Source organism: Octopus bimaculoides, chromosome 11 (assembly GCF_046866305.1).
Source record: "Octopus bimaculoides isolate indiv1 chromosome 11, ASM4686630v1, whole genome shotgun sequence".
Lineage (NCBI taxonomy): Eukaryota > Metazoa > Mollusca > Cephalopoda > Octopoda > Octopodidae > Octopus > Octopus bimaculoides.
This window is the reverse complement of record NC_142938.1, coordinates 38,182,751-38,204,983: the sequence shown is the minus strand read 5'-3', so window position 1 is coordinate 38,204,983 and position 22,233 is coordinate 38,182,751. Positions and strand designations below refer to the sequence as shown.

At 38.6% G+C, this 22,233-nt stretch overlaps 1 protein-coding gene across 3 annotated transcripts in view; it reads left to right on the top strand.

Moving 5' to 3' along the window:
- LOC106869955 (uncharacterized) overlaps positions 1-22,233 on the top strand; it is a 130,463-nt gene that overhangs the window by 60,117 nt on the left and 48,113 nt on the right. For all 3 annotated transcript variants that reach the window (XR_016243642.1, XR_001409471.3, XM_014915900.3), the window contains exons 6-12: positions 35-980; positions 2,803-2,899; positions 7,417-7,558; positions 11,252-11,339; positions 15,277-15,338; positions 16,120-16,199; positions 20,944-21,073. Coding sequence is in view for 1 of the 3 variants with exons in the window: in XM_014915900.3 (XP_014771386.1) it covers positions 35-980; positions 2,803-2,899; positions 7,417-7,558; positions 11,252-11,339; positions 15,277-15,338; positions 16,120-16,199; positions 20,944-21,073 (1,545 nt within the window). In the remaining 2 variants the exon portion in view is untranslated. The remainder of the gene's footprint in view (positions 1-34; positions 981-2,802; positions 2,900-7,416; positions 7,559-11,251; positions 11,340-15,276; positions 15,339-16,119; positions 16,200-20,943; positions 21,074-22,233) is intronic.

Sequence of the window (22,233 nt, the reverse complement as noted above, 5' to 3'; positions counted from 1 at the left end):
TGTTAATTTTTATTTGATTTTTGAATTTTGCCAGAAAGAACACAATGTTGGAAAAGCAGAATTGATGAAAGAATTTGAAACCCAATTAAAACTGAAAAATGAGGAACTCAAGAAACTAAAAGCTCAATGTGAGAAGTATGAAGTTCTTTTGGGGATTGAACAGATGACGCAGTCAGCTTGGATGTATGCACAAGCTGCTGAGATGGAATTGGAGAAACCACATTTGAAACCAAATGAGCTGACTCCAAATATGAATTACAGTCTTTCAGATACTCCAAGTCCATCTCAGTACCACACTCCTGCAGCAACACCTGACAAAATGTTGGCAGACACTCCTCTGAATTACATCAATCGGAATGAGGACAAATCTCCAACTGCAGTGGAAAACATTATGCAGAAGCATCAACCTCTCAACCGATGCCTTATTTCTCCTGAAGAGGATGATTCCATGTGTTTCACAGTGTTATCACCAAACTCATCACCCATGAAAGATGATAACCAGCTGTCTATGATGAGTGACATGTGTGCTCGACCCCTTTCTGTACCTCCTTCTTCCTCCAGCATTCTTCAATCATCTCCAACTTCTCCCTCTGCACAAACTCCATGCTCAATAGTTCAATCTCAGCCTGCACCAGTGGGAACAGTTTCACCACCTCCACCACCACCACCACCACCATTACCAACCTTACCCAGTATCAGCTTAACATCTACTACACCACCTCCTCCCCCACCTTTGCCTGGTGCAGGCCCTCGTGTTCCACCTCCTCCTCCACCAATGCCTGGTGCAAGCCCTCGTGTTCCACCACCACCACCACCACCACCACCTGGTGCAGGCTCTCCTTGCCCACCCCCACCTCCATTACCACGAATGCCTGGGTTGAGACCAGCTCCACCTCCAGCACCACCACCTCCATCCTCAAGTAACACTAAATCATCACCTACGCTCCCTTTCACTGGATATACAATGGCTATGTATGACAGTAAGTGAGACATTGTAATATTTTTCATCTTTTTTTGCTATTAATGTCAGCCTGGTTCCACATTTGATCTTACTGCACAATGCTTTGGGCAAGTGTCAACTATTGCATCATATTGACCAAAACCTCGTGACTGGAATTTGGTTGACAGAAACTGTGCTGAAGCCTGTTAGTGGTTGGACACTCTGTAAAGTGGATGGCATTAGGAAGGGTGTCCAGCTATACAAATATCATGCCAAAGCAGATATTGGAGCACAATGCAATCCCCTGACTTATCGAATCCTGTCATGCCATCAGACAATCCAACCCATATGTGTGTGTGTGTGTGTGTGTGTGCATGCATTCATGTGTGTGGAGTCAACAGTACACAAGTTCAGCCTCAAACCTTATAAATGACTTGTGATGACAAGCATTCCCACATGGACCAGTTTGTCTTTTGTTCTGGAATTGTCTACTCAAGACCTCATTGTTCAGTAAATCATTTTTAAGGTGGCAAGGTGTGATGAGATTCAGCCAGTTTCAATTAAATTAAACAACCATATTGATGCTATGTCATTTCTCTGTGATATCTTTGGATGTTGAGTCGTATGAAAGTGATGACAAATGATCAAGACCTTTGACAATTTGCTGTGCTTGAGAAGAGGTATGAAGCCAAGTAAAATCATAGTTGTGGCCAGTGTCAGTGACATGTAAAAGGCACCCACTACACTCTTGGAGTAGTTGGAGGAAAGGCATCTGGCCATAGAAACCCAGCCGAGTCACTCTGGAGTCCAGTACAGTTCACCTACTTACCAGTCCAAGTCAGACTGTCTTACCCATGCCAGCATGGAAAGTAGGCACTAAATGATGATGATGATGACGATCTTGACTGTAATATCTTATTTATAATTACTTTGTGGAAAAACATTAAATGAATCAATTAGCAAAGTTCTTGGTGCTCACTTGACCTGCTGGATATAGCAAAACATTTAAAGATTGGAGAGTACATTACATGGGGTAATGTAGCTGTAGATACATCTATCTATAAGTAATACAGGATGTTCATTTGTGGAGTGCTTTTGATGCCTTTAGCATTCAAATTATTCTGTCAAATGCAATGCTTATTTATTCATTCATTTGAATTAGTCATGCATTATCTCATGACTTTGAGATTTCAGTGACTGCTTGTGATTGTTTATTTCTAGAATAAGATTGTGAGAGGCTAGATCTGACCAGTTTGAACATAAAACTGGTAGAATATTTTGGCTGGATATGGTGAGTTTAAATGCTAAATGGTTAAGACAAGCAGAGGTCAATACAACAACTGTTGCCAGACAAGTAATTTAAGGCAAGCAGGATTCAATACTAGGGTTACTACTTGGTTTCAATTTTTGAACATGTTGTACTCTTAAATCTACACACACACACAAACATGTCTACACACTTACCCTATTACTCACGTACATCCATAAGTACATACGTGCATACATATATACATATATACATATATACATACATGTGTATAAGCATGCACACATGCATATGCATGTACACAGATGCATACGCACACACATGTGCATGCACATACATACATACATACATACACACGTACGTATATATCATGAACTAACTGTTACTTTCTCAGATGCAGCACAGAATTTTGTCAGTGAACAGGTCGTGGTCTCAAAGCGACGAAAATATTTTGACAAATTAAATTTAAATGTTGAAGTGAATGTAACGGATTTTGTGTGTTATTTTAAATGGCCTATAAACACCTTCCACGCTGCAATTGATTTATATAATGCTAACCACAAATACATTTCTTGGTTTTGTTTTTTACTGCCAGCTTCCTCTAAACCAGTTGTGCACCCTAAATCAATCATGAAACCACTATTCTGGACTCGTATTCAAGTTCAAGAGGTCAAAAGGAAACAGCCTACTGGGTAAGCTATCAATTTATACATGTATTTAGTGATTTATAGATTCATTGATTTATTGAAACAAATTGATCATGTTGTTTATTTTCTAATCAGTCTTGGTTAAGCAAATCTGTCACCAAAGACATTCTAGCTATGACTCCCCAAGTACAGTGCACCCAGAACAACATTAACATGTCCATTTACAAAAGATGGGTGTGATTCGAGGGAGATTTGGCTGCTATTTCTAGCAAGTTGACTGGATACATTATGAAACTTTAAGCTTATGACTTATGACTGTTCCGTTTGATTTGAATTTCTACTTTTAGGTTTGTGTGACTTGTGAAGGATTGGTGTCCTATTCAGGATGCTCACCATTCCAGTCTACAAAGTTAAATGCTAGCTTTATTAATTCCTGTTGTTAATAGTTTAGATGTTTTGCTGTTTCTGTCAAGGTTGCCCTCAGTAACTGCCCATCCTCCTCTGCTGAAAGTAGGTGGAGTTATGTCAGGGAAGCTTTGTATAACACATCAATAGATACTTTCGGCATGAGTGAAAGGCAAAACCCAGATTGGTTCAGAGCTGGAACCAGTTATCAAAGCAAAGCGCACAGCTCTGATGCAATACAAGAGTGATTCTTCTACAAAGTCAGAAAGGCAAGAAATAAAACCTAACTGACTGCCAGACGCTGTACAAATAGGTATTGGCAGGAAATCTGTCAGAGTATCCAGTCAGCTGCTGACAGTGGCGACACCCGTGGGATGTATGCCGGTTTGAAGAAGGCCCTCGGTCCATCCGCAACCAAGTCAGCCCCTCTGAAATCAACTACTGGAGATCTCATCAAAGACCAAAGCAAGCAAATGGATAGATGGGTGGAGTACTACCAGGATTTCTACTCACGGGAGACCACGGTCACTGAGGATGCAATCGAGGGTATCAAGATCTTACCAGCCATGTGTGAACTTGACAGTCTGCCGTCTGTAGTAGAGCTCACCAAGGCTATTGACTCCCTAACCAGTGGCAAGGCTCTGAGAAAAGACGGCATCCTCTCAGAGATCATGAAAGCCGGCAAAAACACCGCTCTGCTTTAGCACCTTCATGAGCTTCTGTGTCAGTGCTGGGAAGAGGGTACAGTCCCTCAGGATATGTGGGATGCTAACATCATAACGCTTTACAAAAATAAAGGTAACCGTGGTAATTGTAACAACTACCGTGGAATATCTCTTCTCAGCACTGTTGGAAAGACCTTTGCTTGCGTTATCCTGTCCAGGCTACAACTGCTTGCTTCTCGAATTTATCCAGAATCGCAGTGTGGCTTTAGAAGAAGCAGATCAACTATTGACATGATATTCTCCATATGCCAACTTCAGGAGAAATCCAGAGAGCAGAAAATGCCATTATATATGGCCTTCATTGATCTGACAAAGGCCTTTGACTTGGTAAGTAGAAAAGGCCTCTTCATCCTGCTTCAAAAAATCGGATGTCCACTAAAGCTGCTAAGAATCATCAAATCTTTCCATGATGATATGCAAGGCACCATACAGCACAATGGTTCAACATCAGCCGCATTCCAAATAAAGAACAGGATAAAGCAAGGCTGTGTCCTTGCTCCTACATTATTTGGCATCTTCTTCTCGCTGCTGCTGTCACATGCCTTTGAGACATCAGATGATGGAGTGTTTCTGCACAGTAGCAGTGATGGGAAACTGTTCAGTCTCTCACGTCTGCATGCCAAGACCAAATTCAGAAGCATCCTGATCAAGGAGATGCTCTTTGCTGATGATGCCACTCTGGTATCACACTCAGAAGAAGCCCTGCAAAGGCTCATCAACTGCTTTGAGCAAGCATGTAGCGACTTTGGCTTAGTTATCTTCCTCAAGAAGACCAACATCATGGGTCAAGCTACATCGGATATCCCAAACATGCATATTTGAGACCACAGACTACAGGAAGTGGAAAAGTCTACCTATCTTGGCTCTACCGTCAACTACAACCTATCCCTTAGTTCAATATACGCATTGGCAAGGCAGCTGCTGTGATGGCCCAACTCTCCAAACGAGCATGGGACAACAATAAGCTGACCAAGACCAGGCATGTGTACTTAGCACTCTACTGTATGGCAATGGGACCTGGACGCCATACACACGCCAAGAGCGTCGCCTCTATATCTTTCACTTGCGCTGCCTCCGGAAAATCCTTGGCATTAAATGGCAGAATTGTGTCCCCAACAAAGATGTCCTCAAGCAAGCAAGAATACCAAGCATGTTTGCACTCCTCACACAAAGACGTATGAGATGGCTTGGACATGTTAGTCATATGGAAGATGGCAAAATCCCCAAGGACATACTCTACAGAGAGCTTGCTAGGGGCACTAGGTCTTACATTACAAGGATGTTTGCAAAAGGGACATGAAGGCAGTAGAGTGTGGTTTGAAGTAATGTGGCTGCTTTTGTCTTTGAAGTCTAAGTTTAGAAGTGTTCTGGGCCAGTGGTGGTTGAGCACAACTCAGTTGATCTTCAGATATAATTGAATGTTTGTATGAAAGGTACTGGATATGTTTTCAAATGAACTACAACTCTCAGGTGTATCAGAAATAGCAGATCACTGGTCCAAATACCTTACTCTGTTTAGTTTTGCCCCTCATTGTTTGGTATCAAAAATACTTTTTTAGGGGAGGCAATTATAACTGTCCTAAGTTACTATAATTTTAGTATATCATTACTATACATCTGTGCTGCCCAACGTCTGGTCCATGAAGCCTTAGAATCTGGCCCATTAGTTGGTCTTCTGCTTATTCCTTAATATGAACACAGAAGCTTGCTACTGTTATTTTTCTTCGATTAATAAATGATTATTGATTGCCAATAAACAGTTCTCAAAGCAGCTTGCAACTCTGCACTCTGCCTTGTGTGTGCATAGCTGTCACCATAGAAATAAATTTCAGGTTTTCTTCTTCCATGTCACTGGAGGTCCCTCGCTTGCAAAAGTGCCACCCCTTCCCTAGTGGAGCGGCATGGCATATGTGCTTTTTCTGCCTCCGCCCCCAAGCGAGGTGCTGCCCAGGAGACATGCCTTCTTTCACCCTGCCACAAGCAACACTTCATATATACACACTGTGTTAATCTGAAAGCATAAAAATTGATTCCCCATGCTCGCTTGTATGGACAAACAAAACCTGAAATTTATTTCTATGATAAGCCCTATCTGAGAAATTTGTGGCTTTCGGCTGCTCTTTTCTTGTTCTCTTTTCCAGTAAATTGCCATAATAATTTTTCATGTTACAATTTTTTGCCAGAACTTCAGTTTCCACCCACCCTCTGGCTGAGAACAACTCTAAGCTGAGTTCAAACAGATGGGAGGTGGTGGCATTTGAGACCTTGCCCAGGAGAACCAAAATACCAAGTGACTGGTGGTCCTGATTTCCAGAAGCACCGATTTGAAGTTTTCAGTTTTGGTCGAATGTTGTTGTGCCAAGTCTAAAAATAGTGCCTTTCCATTTGCTGACATCGAAAGTGGATAAAAAGTGACTTATCACAGCATGTACAATTGGTTAATTTGGTCATCCAATCAAAAGCCTCAGAGTCATCACCTCAGCAGGTTGAAGACATATGCCACAATAATCTATTGTGGTTGAAGGTGTTGTTTCTTAGGAATAATATCACATGACTTTTCCGCATCAATAAAGCTGGCATTTGAGGTGATTCAATTTCAAATTTACTCCACCACAACCTTTAGCCTTGTGATACTGATGAGCAAATTAGCTTCTTTTTTACAATAAATTTCAAATTTTGTTCATCTATGGCATTGGCTAGAAAAAGCAGGAAGGTAGACAAGGAAAATTGCAGGTTTAATGAGGCATGGACAAATTTATATTTCTTTGTGGAATCAAATACAAAATGTCTCTGCCTGATTTGTGGTGAAACAGTTGCACTTCCAAAAGTTGAGAATGTAAAATGACATTACACATTAAAGCACTCTTTGACCCATAATCATTATGAAAAAGATCAACGCAAGGAGAAAGTGCTTTTATTTCAAAGGAATTTAGTCTTGCAAGAGAATATTTTTCGGAAAATAGATGATGAATCGAGAAAATATGCCAAAGTAAGTTTCATCATTGCTGAAAAGATTGCATGCAACATGAAACTGTTTTCTGAAGGAGATTTTGTCAAACAGTGTATCACCTTGGCGATATCACCAGAGTAAAATAGGAATCAAAGGGGTCAACAGATAAAAAAAAACAAGTTGGGAACCACAGGTATAGAAAGATTGTTAGTCTTGATGGGGACAAAAGATTTCTGTCTCTCTCTCATTCTAAATTTGTGCTCAATACTGTTGCATTAGGTTGCAGTAAAGTCCAATTATCAAAAATGTTGGCTATTTTTTTTTTACAGGCTACCTCGCATCAGTTAATCCCTTCCCTTCAAAATTGCCAGCCTTGTGTCTAAATCAGAAGCCATTATTGTTGTTGTTATAAATAATGTTCGACTAGTAGAAACCACACCTCAGATAATCTGCAATATCATTTACTTTTTTTGTTTTTACAGTTCTCCAATAGACCAAACTTTACTGTGGGAAGAACTTGATGAGACCAGCATCAATTTTGATGAATTTGACGAATTGTTCTCAAAGCCTCCTGCTGATAAAACTTTACGATCCAAAGCTAAATCTAAACCAAAAGCAGATAAGGTATATATATATATAATTGTCTGGTCTGTGTGTGTATGCAGCAAGTGTAACATGAATGGTAGATTAAATGTGAGTGATATGACATGTCTGCTGGCAAACACTCATTGAAACCTTTTCAAATGTTGAATGTTGTCTTCCTTCTCCCTGTTCCCTCCCGCTTCCTCTTTCATTTCCTTCACATTGAAAGGTAGGTCTGATGAGATTGTTTAGATGCTTGAATGGAGGCATGTCAATGTGTATTGCATTCAAAATGTAAGGTGGAGGGCAGCTCCAGCCAGGTTCCTCACAGGCAAAAACAAAACATAGATATAAAATCTTCTGGAAAAGCAATAGTGACAGGGTACATTAAATTGGGCATACTTCATCATCATCATCATCATCATCATCGTTTAACGTCCGCTTTCCATGCTAGCATGGGTTGGACGATTTGACTGAGGACTGGTGAAACCGGATGGCAACACCAGGCTCCAGTCTGATTTGGCAGAGTTTCTACAGCTGGATGCCCTTCCTAACGCCAACCACTCAGAGAGTGTAGTGGGTGCTTTTACGTGTCACCCGCACGAAAACGGCCACGCTCGAAATGGTGTCTTTTATGTGCCACCCGCACAAGCCAGTCCAGGGGCACTGGCAACGATCTCGCTCGAAAATCCTACAGGAGCCAGTCAGGCGGTACTGGCAACGGCCACGCTCAAAATGGTGCATCTCATGTGCCACCCGCACAAGAACCAGTCCAGGGGCACTGGCAACGATCTTACTTGGCTTGCCGGGTCTTCTCACGCACAGCCCATTTCCAAAGGTCTCGGTCCGTAGTCATCGCCTCGGTGAGGCCCAATGTACGAAGGTCTTGCCTCACCACCTCAGCCCAGGTCTTCCTGGGCCTACCTCTTCCACGGGTTCCCTCAACTGTTAGGGTGTGGCACGAGTGAATAAGGTGATTGAGATAGTGTGCAATAGGATACTTAAGCTAAGGATAGTTTTGCAAAGTAGTACAGTAACAATGATCTCTGCCCATGTCCCTCAACTGGGTTTGCCAAATGAACAAAAGAATCGTTTTTAGACTACCTCAAAGGCAAATGACAATGACCTTATCTTTGTGGCTGGTGACTTTAATTGACATGTTGGGCAGCAACCATGTGCCTTCTACAGTGTGAATGGTGGCCATGGATTTGGTTCCTGTAATGAGGAGGGAACAAGGCTTCTGGTGTTCTGTGATGTAAATAACTTAATGATCTGCAACACCAACTTTAGGAAGCCAGCCAGTCACCTGATTGTCTATCAATCTGGTGGCCAAGCTAGCCAGGTTGGTTACATTCTCATCAGAAAGTGAGATCTATGCTTGCTCATAAATGTAAAGACCTTCCCTGGTGAACAATGTACCCCCCAGTATAGGTTAGTCATTAGTAACTTCAGAGTTCAGGCTAGAATGGTTCCAAGAAGTAGACCAGTTAGGAAAAGAAAGATTTGGAAGCTTAAGAATCCTTTGAATAGCCAAAGTTTTAGGAACATCCTAATTAAAGCATTTAATGAGGAGGAGGAGGAGGAGGATTTACAGACATGTAACATAGAAGATAACTGGAAGTTCTTATGGGACAGCTTACTGAGAGCCACAGAGCAAATTCGTGGTTGGTGCAAAGTTGTAAACACAGACCTCAGGGTGACATGGTAGTGGAATAGTGTAGCAGACAGGGCTTTTAGTGTGAAGAAACAGACCTGGAAGGACTAGAAGAGTGGTGGTAGCAGAGAACTACATATATCAGATAGCTAGAAGAGAAGCTAGGAGACAGGTATACTTATTCAAGGAAGAAGCAGAAAGGAAGAAGTTTGCCAATATTTTGTGGCACGAGGATCAAAGGCTTGAGGTGTTTCAGATTGCAAGACAGTGTGTCCAAGAAAACCGTGATGTGAGAGAGAAGAGCAATTGCATGGATAATGGTTCACTTGCAGTTTGTATTTCTGCACAGAAAGAAGCTTTGAAATATCACTATGAAAGGCTGCTCAATATAGAGAATGCATGGGAGAGGAGGAGCCTTCCTTATGTGGACCCAACAGAGGAACCGGCCATCTGAATTGACAGTAGTTTAGATAAAGCAGTTAAGTATATGAAGACAGGGAAAGCTCGTGGCCCATCATGAATCTGCTGAGATGCTCAAAATATTTGACAATGTGGGACATGGCTTAGTCACCCATATAGTTAATCAGATTGTTCACAAGGGACAAACCCAATGACTAGTGTAACATCATTAGTGAACTGCTACAAAGGTAAAAGTGATGCCTTAGACAGAACTATTTACAGAGTTATCAAATTGCTGGACCAGGTAATGAAAGTTGCAGAATGGGTCATCACTCAATTAATTCGGAAGAGAGTTAGCCTAGATGAGATGCAGTTTGGTTTTATTCCAAGAAGAAGCACCGCTGATGCTATTTTCCTAGTGAGGCAACTTCAGGAGAAGTATCTTGCCAAAAGCAAACCTTTGTATTTGGTTTTTGTTGACATGGAGAAGACATTAGACAGGGTCCCATGCTCCCTTATCTGGTGAACAATGCAGAAGCTAGGGATAGATGAGTGATTGGTGAGAGCTGTGAAAGTCATGTACAGGAATGTTGTCAGTAAGGTGAGAGTCAGCAATGAGTATAGCAAGAAATTTGGTGTACAGGTAGTTCTCCAAGGATCGGTTTTTGGCCCCCTCTTGTTTATCATGGTCCTCCAGGCCATAACAGAGGAATTTAAGACTTGGAAGCTCCTCTATGCTGATGACCTTGTTTGCTCAATCACTACCAGGTAGAAGGAAGGGCTGGAATCAAAGAGCCTTAGAGTTAATTTGCCAAAGTCCTCATAGATAAGGAAACAGATAAATCACTGATCCTTTAGGGAAGGTTGGGGATCAGGTTTTGAAGTGTGGTCAACAAATCTAGTGAATGTAAAAACACATTTTAGAAATATTGATCAGGGCATACAAAATTAGGTGATTAAAAAGAAAATCACATTAAAATACTAAAACCAGAAACCAGTGTAGGAGGTTGTATTTTACCCTATGAAGATCACATTTGATAATAGGCCTGCTTGGTTAAGGCTGATCTGAGAGTAAACAACAATAATACAAATACTTTTGTCACTATCATTCATTTTCCAATCTATTTCAAACTGGGTGGATTTCTTCTGCAGCGTATACACCATACAGTGTGTCTCTGACTACTTGGTCCCCACATTGTTTCCACTCCTACACCATAGCCATGTGGCTGGGAGTAAGTAAAGCTAAAAGGTAAAATGACTGGGTGTAAGAAAGACTAAATAGCTGATGATGGACTCACTATACATCCTCATGGCCTACTAAAAATAGATCATGAAAATGTATAGATAGTTCTTCAAATCATATTCTCCCACTTGAAAGATGTGTTCATTGGACAGTGTTGTCTCTGCTGTACAAAAATATATATATGATATAGTCATGGATGGGATGCCTTTGACTACAACTCTGCTCAAAGGAGCTGATTCTGAGTTAAACAAAAAGAAGTGATCCAACAATATTCAAACGTCTCAATTTGTGAATGATGAGGAAGAGTTGTGCAACTGTGAAATAAAGCAAAAATAGTCATTTCTATGTTTTCTAAGTCATGATAATAATTTGGTTATTTTCAAATTACATTCCCTTGGTTGTAATACTATTTTTTATTCCTTGAAATTATATTCTCCAGGTTGTAAAATTGCTGGATTCCAAACGATCTCAAGCTCTTGGCATTTTCTTGTCTAGTCTCCGACTGGAAATGGCAGACATTGAAAATGGTGAGTTGTTATTTAAATATATTGTAATCTTAAGTATTGTGACTGTGTTAATTACTTCAAATGCAGGTTTCAAACCAGAAAAGTTTACACACTATAAAAGATTTGATGATTGTGATTGTAGTCATCACAACAGATGATATTTAACCTCATATTTAACCCTTTTGTTATTATATTTCTATTGAAAAAAGCATTGTTGTGGGTGCTGGTGTTCACATAAAAGCACTGCTGCTAGTGCCATATAAAAAGGATCCAGTACACTGTATAAAGTGGTTGGCATCCAGCTATAGAAACCAAGCCAAAACAGATTATGGAACTTAGTGTGGCTCCTGGCCTTGCCAATTCCTGTCAGGCCATCTAATCCATGAAAAATGGATGCTAAATGTTGATGATGATGATGATGATGATGATGACATATACTGCTTTTGTTTCATTTGATTTTGAAAGTTATTAAGAACTTATTAAACTAACTTTATCGTTTTCTAGCTGGTGTTTAGAACATAGATTAGTGTAAAATTTTGATGTAAGGTTTAATTTAGATCACTTAAAAGAATGGAATTTGTATCATAGAATCCAGAGTGGTTTCAAGCAGCTTAGTTCCAAAAGAGTTAAAAGGAAAGACAGTGATTCAGAGTTTGAATGTTAATATGATCAAAGTAGTCTTTCATGCTTGTTGGTTAAAAGTATAGTGAGTGTATTTGCTGGTATTGAACATAAAGGAGAATTGTTTAAAATAACAACCTGATAATAATGGTTTCAAATTTTTGGCACAAGGCCAGAAATTTTGTGGGAGGGACTTAGTTGAATAGACTAACTCCAGTGCTCAACTGGTACTTATTTTATTGCCCTCAAAAGATAAAAGGCAAAGTCAACCTCAACGGAATTTGTACTTAGAACATAAAGGAAGTCCACTAAAACAATTTTCCCAGTGTGTTAATGATTCTGCTAGCTCCCTGCCTTAGAAGTTTGATAATAATAAATTTGCGGATAAGTTGTTGGGAACACGTCTTGGCATCAAATATATTTGCTGATATATGTAGGAATGGCAGCTATACCATACTCTGTGGATGGATGATATATGAAAGCTGCTATAGTCGGAGTAATGTCCAAAATGAACCACTTGATTTGAATATGTAGATGATTTAGATCTCATACAAAAGCAGATGTTGAAGCTGAAGGTGACTTTGTGTGATGTATGTTTGTGCGTCTGTGTTTGTCCCCCCAACATCGCTTGACAACTGATGCTGGTGTGTTTACATCCCCGTAATTTAGCAGTTCGGCAAAAGAGACCGATAGAATAAGTACTAGGCTTACAAAAAATAAGTCCTGGGGTCAATTTGCTCGACTAAAGGCAGTGCTCCAGCATGGTCACAGTCAAATGACTGAAACAAGTAAAAGAGTAAAAGAGTATTTGTTATTATATATCTGTTTTTCTATAAACATAAATCTGTCTTCAAATATCTTACACACCCTGTAAATGGACATGGGTACAGGCATGGCTGTGTGGCTTGCTTCTCAGCTACATGGTCCCGAGCTCAGTTCCACTGCATGGCACTTTGGGCAAGTGTCTCCTACTATAGCTTCCAGCTGACCAATGTCTTGTGAGTGGACTTGGTTGATGGAAACTGGAAGAAGTCTGTCAGGTGTGTGTGTGTTTGTCCCCCACCATAGGTTGACAACCAGTGTTGATTTGTTTAGTTTCCCATAACTTAGCAGTTTGTCAGAAGAGACCAACAGAATAAGTACTAGGTTTAAGGAGAAGATAAAACAAGTCCTAAGATCGATTTGTTCAACTAAAACCCTTCAAAGTGGCGCCCCAGCATGGCTACAGTCAAATGACTGTAACAAGTAAAAGATAGGCTTGGATGTGTGGTTAAGAAGTTCACTTCTCAACTGTGTGGTTCTGACTTGGATCCCACAATGTAACACCTAGGTCAACCATCTTCTGATAAATGAAGGGCTGTTTTCTGAAAGACAGTTTCTTGGATTCACTGTAGTTGTATGTGCATATGTGTACATATATAGATATGCTCAAATGATTTGTACTTACACTCCAAAATCTTTACTGAGGACCAAGTCTACTTAATAAAGAGTGATGGAGACAATGATGTAAATAAACAAGAGAAACTGCTTGGGTTTGATACAAAATATTTTCTGTGTCTTTGTACACTGTAAGTTCGTTCTGTTAATATATAAATATTGTTACAAACGCCCAAGCGGAAGCACCTCAACGAAGAGAAAACTCGCGCGCGCGCGAACGTCGACGCTCAGTGAGTCAGGATGTTCGCCACGACTAAGCCCAACCGGAGCACATAACGATGACCGCAGGCAAAAAGGAAGAAATAACACAGACCATACGTTGCGTAGTGAAACTAACTTTTTTTTTTACATCATCAAAACAAAATAACATTGCATTCAATAACATGTAACAATAGCGTTTCCAAGCATTTAACATAATCAAAAGTTTTCAATCAAAGTTCATGTATCGAGAGTCAATTAAAAAATTCTTTTACTTCTTTGTTTTTCTTTTCTTTGAACAACATGTCACAACAAAGTTCTCTCTTTTCTTTTCAACCATTTAACAAGAGTTAGCAAAGTTCTTTCTTTTCTTTTCTGCCAGTTAACATCACAGTTAATATCACAATTAACAAAAGTTAACAAAGTTCTTTGCAAAAACATATAACAACGCAAGTACACTTTTCTTAAAAGAAATATACACAAACCTTCACCACAAGAATTTCCTTTCCTTCAAATATCCCACTACAATCACAAGAACTGACCAACGTAGTCTACTACAATCTTTTGCCTGCCACAACAGTTCCATTTCTCTATCCCTCTCTCTCTCTCAGACTCTATCCATTTCTGCTGACTGGTACCTTCTGACCATAGCCTTTCTCTCTCAGCCTCTGTCTGTCAGTCTCTCTGTTCATCTTGCTTCTCTACTGGCTGCTGGCCGTCACACCGAACTCGTGTTCTTTATCCACTGATTTTGTTTACGCCAACTGTGAATCCCAATTCTATGCTCCCGTATTTATAACAGATAAACATAGCTCACAGTGCTGCGTCCCCCCTCCAAAGCTGGTCAGTTTAGTACAATTCCTAACTTGTTTTTCTAAACTTTCGATGACCGAAAAGTGTCAGCGAACACACTCCTACGCTATAAATAGCCGTGCTTGTTGACAAGACAAAGGAAATACCATTATCCTCAACAACCAGAATACGGTTTCAAACCCAGCTTGGGGAATAGGGACATAACATTATTTTGTTTTTCGGCGGTCCGTATCAATATCTATATATTTCATCATTATAATCATCATCATCATTGTTTAACATCTGCCTTCCATGTTGGCATGGGTTGGGCAGTTTGACAGGAGCTGGCCAGACAGAAGACTGCACCAGACTTCTGTCTGTTTTGGCATGGTTTTTACAGCTGGATGCCCTTCCTAATACTTGAATATTCATTGACTGAAAATTTTCAGTCTTTGATTTCTCTCTATCTACAAGTATACATGAATTTTGTATATCTTACCCAAGTGGTTTTATTTGTTTACTAGTACCATTATTGCCATATCTGATCACCCGGATTCCTCTTGTAACCACTCTTTATCCCATGGACTTAATCCTTGGTAGAGATTTCAGAGTGTAGGTTCTATATTGAGAATCTCTAGATCTCATCTGTTGACTCTATACCATATATAGATGTATGTGCATGCTTATGTGTATTTGCAGGGTACATTGTTTTGGGGTGAAAAAAGATAATGAAATACTTAGATAGGTTTCAATGGCCCATTCCATAATTCTGCTCTATCAGGTACCTGTCCAATGGCCAAACACCTGCTTTGCAACACTTGTTGCTATTCATTATTTAGTGTTGTTAGTCTTCTGCTATTATCAACAGTCCAAGGAAACTTTTAGATGAATTATCCATTTTATCTTCCAGCTATCCTCTCATTTGATACATCACTTATGGACTTGGAGAAGTTAAAAACGCTTTATGACATTGTAAGTATCTGAGTTCTTCTTTTATCTTTTACTTGTTTCTGTCATTGAGATGTGGCCATGCTGGAGCACTGCCTCGAAAATTTTTTAGTAGAATAAATCGATCCCTAGTACTTTTTTTTTTGTTAAGTCTGGTACTTATTCTATCAGTCACTTTTGCCAAAATCACCAAGTTACAGGGATGTAAACAAACCAACACTGGTTGTCAAGCAGTGATGGAGCACAAACACAGATGCAAAGACGCACACACACACACACACACACACATTATATATGATGGTCATCATTCAATTTCCAACTACCAAATCTAATCACAAGGCTTTGATCAACCTGAGGCTATAGTAGAAGACACTTGCCCAAGATGCCACACAGTGAGACTGAACCCGGAACCATGTGGTTGAGAAACAAGCTTCTTCTCACACAACCATACCTGTGCCTACTGGTCATTGTAACCCTATGAAGTAAATATCTTGTTGGCTCATGTAATCCTATAATATCTTAAATGTCTTCCTTGTCATCCGTGTAAAAATATATTTTCCCATATTTGATATTTTGATATTTTAAAAATTTATTCTCAGTTATGATTTCCTATGGTATTTGCTGTTGTTGAATTTCAGACAAAATACAATGCAACTTTTAGTGTTTGCCCTTCCAGGGTTAATGAAATGAACACCAGTGAAGTACTGCTACTTACTTATTCTTATACATGTAACTGTCGATTCTCTCTCCCCAAAATTTCTGGCCTTGTTCCTATGTAAGAAATCATTACTATTGATAATTTCAGAGAGGTGAGAAAGCAGAATTGCAGAAAATTGAAGACACCATTGCAAAGAATCCTGATGTGGCCTTTGATAAACCTGAACAGTATGTATTGTTATTTTACTCTTTTACTTGTTACAGTCATTTGACTGCGGCTATGCTGGAGCACCGCCTTTAGTCGAGCATTTCAACTCCAGGACTTATTCTTTGTAAGCCTAGTACTTATTCTATCGGTCTCTTTTGCCAAACTGCTAAGTTACGGGGATGTAAACACACCAGCATCGGTTGTCAAACGATGTTGGGGGGACGAACACAGACAAATAAACACACACACACACATATATATATACGTATACATATATACGACGGGCTTCTTTCAGTTTCCGTCTACCAAATCCACTCACAAGGCTTTGGTCAGCCCGAGGCTATAGCAGAAGACACTTGCCCAAGGTGCCACACAGTGGGACTGAACCTGGAATCATGTGGTTGGTAAGCAAGCTACTTACCACACAGCCACTCCTGCACCTATGATAATTGCTGTTATTTAGACCCAAGTTAGCCTTGATTGAATAGTCTTGAGCAGTTCCAGCTGTGATTATCTTACTTTCTTTTATTGATTTAATATATCTAGGATCATTGGTGTATGAACATTGTAGCTATCTGTGGGAACTAATGCATGCTGCAGGTTTCATGAAACATCATCATCTCACATACTCATCATCATCATGGCTGGGTTCCAACTTGGGCCAATACTCCTTAAAATATTACAAATTCTGTTTCAGAAGCTCGTTGAGAGGCAAACAAAACCAGGAAGGAGCTTTGCATGACTTGCTAATATTTACAGCTAAATCTCACTCAAATCATACATTCTATGCTTTTTGGTTAGAGGCTGTGCTGCTTTTAGAAAAAAATATATTGATTTGTTTTACTTGCTTCAGTCATTGGACTGTGGCCATGCTGGGGCACTGCCCTGAATGGTTTTAGTCAAATGACCCTTTTACTCACTTTTTTAAGCCTGGTAATCTATTCTATTGCTCTCTTATGATGTTAAGCTATAGGGATGTAAACAAACTGACACTGTTGTCAAGTAGTAGCAGGAGACAAACACAAAGGCACACACACACACACACACACACACACACATATGATGGGCTTCTTACAGTTTCTATTTACTAAAGAAGCCAGTCACAAGGCTTTGGTCAGCCTAGAGCTATAGCAGAAGACACTTGGGACTGAACTGAGAACTGTGAAGCTGAGAGTCAAACTTCTTGCCATAAGGCCATGCCTACCATCTTTAGAAACAATTTGATAGGAAAGAAAAAAAATATTCTTTAGTACTAAGTTGCTTAGATTTATGGCTGGTAATTTGTTATCATTGGTACTGGAAAAATGCTTCATTGTATTTAATTCTGTTTATGTTCTGTGTTCGTATCCTGTTTAGGGCATTTTTTACCTTTCATTCTTCAACTCTCAATAGAACAAAATGAGTTAAGTAGTTGGAGATAATTAAGACAACCATACTCTCTCCTAAAACATTTGCTTTTTGCCTATGATAGAAATATTATTACTTAAGAAAACATTTGTCTTTGATTCCAGTTCAGATTAGTTTATTAGAAACTAGCAGAAATACCCGGCTTTGCCCGGGTTAAAGAGAATAATGAAATCTAAAAACGCCGTCTAGACTACGCAACCCTCAACTGTTAGTAGCTACGATACCATATTTCTACATTAATAACTCTCCAATCCATGCCAGCATGGAACATAGACATTAAGTGGAATGCCAGTCTCTCATCTAGGAGGGCCTTGAAATCAATGTTACCAACTGGGGACTATGTGTGTCGCAGTGATAATAAAAAGACCCAAAGGAGGTCTGCAACAAAATAATTTTACTCAGCACTTTGCAAGTGAATCAGTGGAGGCAAAGATGCGTCTCATTTACTTGACAATTTATGCACCACATTGCAGAAATCTGTACCGTTGAATTACAAATAATGTTCATCTGTTATGTTCGGGTTAAAATTTCATCAACATCAAAAATATATGAATTTTGATGGGAGTTATGGCCGTTATACATAGAATATAATTTCCAAATTTCATAAAGATTCGTTCAGTACTTTTGACGTAGTTTTGGATAAGAAAACAAATGACTAATGTGTGTGTTTGTGTGCATGTGTTTGTGTGTGATGGGTGTATATATGTATAGATATCTGTATGCATGTATATATATATATATATATATATATATATGTGTGTGTGTACATATTACATGTACATCTATATATATATACATCTACACATATGTATACATATACATGTATGCATATAGATCTATATCTATATATATATATTCTATGCATATACGTGTACATATACATGTATATGTATACATATACATCTCTTTCTCTCTCTTTCTCTCTCTCTGAAAGTATCTGTCATTACAGTATCGAAATGTGATTGTTTCAGTTAGTGGAATAACGTGTACATATACATCTATATGTATTCATATACATCTCTCTCTCTCTTTCTCTCTTTCTCTCTTTCTCTGAAAGTATCTGTCATTACAGTATCGAAATGTGATTGTTTCAGTTAGTAGAATAGTTTCATTTTTAAAGTGAAAGTATTTGACAGGAGTGTTTTTGTTTCACTTTTGACACGTAATACTTAAATAGTGGAGGAGATATTATGTTGCCGTGGGCTCGAACTCTGCAAGAAGTTAAAAATTTTTTTTGACTAAAACACAACTGGAACCCTAAGTAAGGCATGTGTAAAATTTGAATGAAATTGGTTGTGTAGTTCTCGAGTTTTAGGGATTCACACAGACAGACAGACAGACAGACAGACACACATTCTCATTTTTATATATATATAGATAAACTTACCTAAAATTAAATGAAACAAAACTATTGTAATGAGATCTTGGGGCACTTAAATTTAAATTCTCTAGGGTTATTAGTTGTGAAGGCACATGGCTTAGTGGTTAGGGTGTTGGACTCATGATTGTAAGACCGTGGTTTTGATTCCTGGACTGGGCAATGCATTATGTTCTTGAGCAAAATACTTCATATCATGTTGTTCCAGTCCACTCAGCTGACAAAAATAAACAATCCTGTGATGGATGGGTGTTCTATCCAGGGAACAAAAATGTATATGCCACAGAAACTAGGAAACTGGTCATGTGAATCTATATAACTCAAGAAGGATCTTTATCCTCCTTCATCCCAGGGTTGATGGTTACAAAGCTTTAGATTTTGAAAGTGGATACAGTTGAACAGCATTTTTTTTTACTTTTCCTAATTTTTATTCATGTCAATTCTGGAAGGATGAAAGGAAATGCAGAGTAGATTCAGAATCAGAGCATGAAAGAATGTATTTCAAATGCTGCAAGACATCTTGTCTGATGCGCTGCTGACTCTCCCATCATACCTCTTCTTTGGTGTCAGTAATAACAAGTGCTAAATATTTATATTTTAACTGTTTTCTTTTAGGAAGTAATTTATAACTTATTTGATATCTTTTATTACACTAGGAACATTAAAATTTTTTTTTGTCTTTGGTCAGAAAATGTTGTTCCCTATTTGCTTCTATTTAGAAATGAAAAGAATTGGTTATTATTCTCGTCAAACTTTGCTTTTGTGACCTGGACATCAATACTTTGAAATTGACTTATTTTCCATTACATTTCAGTCAGATTGGAGCAGAAATATAACAGTACTGAAGTTATAAAGTTACTGAATTAGAAATATTAGAGCAAATATTCTGCTGAGTACCACAGATTTGATTGTCAGTTGCTTGACCTTAACCACTTGAACATGTCCTTTAGTGGCTGCCAATATGTGCATCTCTAATGATGAACAGGATTATTGGGGGAGTGTCATAGCTATGTGTTGAGAGAGATTCTTTAGGGTTTAAATAAATGTAACAAAAGCAAAGTTTGAAGGAAATATTAGCCATTTTCCATATTTTCTAGGGGTAAGCAAATACGAAATAACAGTTGCTGCCCAAGAACAAAAATCATGTTAAGCAGTGTTGTTAATGAAGTAAAACTGGTTGTGTTGTGGAAAGAATGCATGATTGGACTTTTTCTACATATGCACACTGTTTACTCTTAAATGAATACAATAAATACCAGTTATATACTGAGATCTCTTCAATTGACTATAACCTTCCCTTATAAATTTGCAGTCTTGTGCCAATACTGGAATATTTATTATTTGGGTAGCAAGTAGACAGAAATCAATGATGACCTAAAAATTTTACAGTGTATATTTTTGTCTCTTTATGCTCTGTGTTCTGGTGCCATATATATATTATGTGTGTGTGTGTGTGTGTGTGTGTGTGTGTGTGTGTGTGTGTGTGTGTGTGTATGAATAGGTGCAGTCATGGCTGTGTGGCTAAGTTTACTTCCCAACCACATGGTTTCAGGTTTAGTTCCACTGTATGACACCTTGAGCATGTGCCTTCTATTATAGACCTTGTGAGTGGATTTGGTGGACAGAAACTGAAAGAAGCCCTTTGTGTATATGTATGCACGTGCTTGCATGTGTGAGTTGGTGACTCCTTGTCTTTACATTGCACAATAGTCATAAACAAATGCCACTGTCATCTGGCAGTGTTCTTCATTTCCAGTCTTCCATAAAAATATGTCTGGCCATGGGGAAATATTACTTCACTTAGAAATAGGTGTGGGTTGGCAACAGGAAGGGCATCTGACCATAGACAACCTGCCTCAACAAATCCTCTCCAAAACATGTGAGCATGGAAAAGTTGATGTGAAAACAGTGATAATGATTATGATATGTGTGTGTGTGTGTATATGTATGTATGTATTATATGTGTATTTACTTTTCAGATTTTTACATGACCTCAATCAAATACCTGACTATGCTGAACGGATATTCTGCTCTATATTTCAATCTACATTCCAAGAAAGCATATCAGTCTTGGAAAATAAACTGAACAATTTAAAGATGACATGTGAAGTGAGTAAACATTGTTTCTTTAAGCCTAATTATGTTTTTTTTTTTATGTGACTGGCTATAAATTTATAGTATTCAAGATTATAACCTATTAACCAGTTGGTTATTATTGTCAAAGTATACATTTGTCTAAACCTAACTACTTCAACAGAATAGAAAATATCTTAAGTTCATAAAGAGGCCTCAAGAAGCAAGATAATTTTAGGCATGGCTTGCTGTGTTGGCACAGAGCAACATACTGTGATATTTAACCCTTTAGCATTTAAATTGGCCTTATCAGGTCCAAATATTCTCCGTTTTATATTCAAACTGGTGATAGCCAGCCTCTCACATCTATCCTACAATGTAATTCTAAGCATAAACCATTATACTATCGAAATCTCAAAGCTACAAGGTAATGCATGATTAATTAAAATAATGTGAATAAATAAGTATTGCATTTGACAGAGTTATCTGAATGCTAAAAGCTTATATAACCTGACATGAAGAAATATCTTGGTTGGATTTTCTTTCAGTATTTTGTTTGTTAGTTAACTATTATTTTATTTTATTGAAGCAGTGTCATTACAACTGGTTATATATTGCTTTTAAAAACGGTGGAAAAAATAGTCCTTTAGTTGAAAAACAGATAATGGTTGGTGATAAGATGGGAATCCAGTTGTAGAATGGTGTCTGAAATATGTTTTCATCCATCCTAAGCTAACATGGAAAAATGAATGTTAAGTAAATGAATGAATGAATATTGTGGTATAATGCGACTTACACTGATTTCTTTATCATTAAACATTTAAGTCAGTTGACTTCTTTGGATTCTTTGCAAGATCATGATAGGTGGTGTGACTGAGTTTAGTAAATGCAAGCAAGCTTGGCAAGATAAAAACAGCTATGAGACATATCTTCCACTGATAGAACATCATTGCACTACGGGGTTCATGAATGCTAGGATTTATGCTGTGTCACTGAAAGTTAATAAAACTTTCATTAATTATAGTGATGTGTCTTCTAGCTGATATCATTGTACTACTTCTCATCTGGTCTATTTTAGAGGCAAGTGGTTTAAAGCTGGGGAACATAAAATATAACTCCACCAATGAAATCTGAAAGATGGTTGTAGTAAATAAATATCTGGAAGTTCATCAGAAATTGTTGCAGCTCATTTTGTT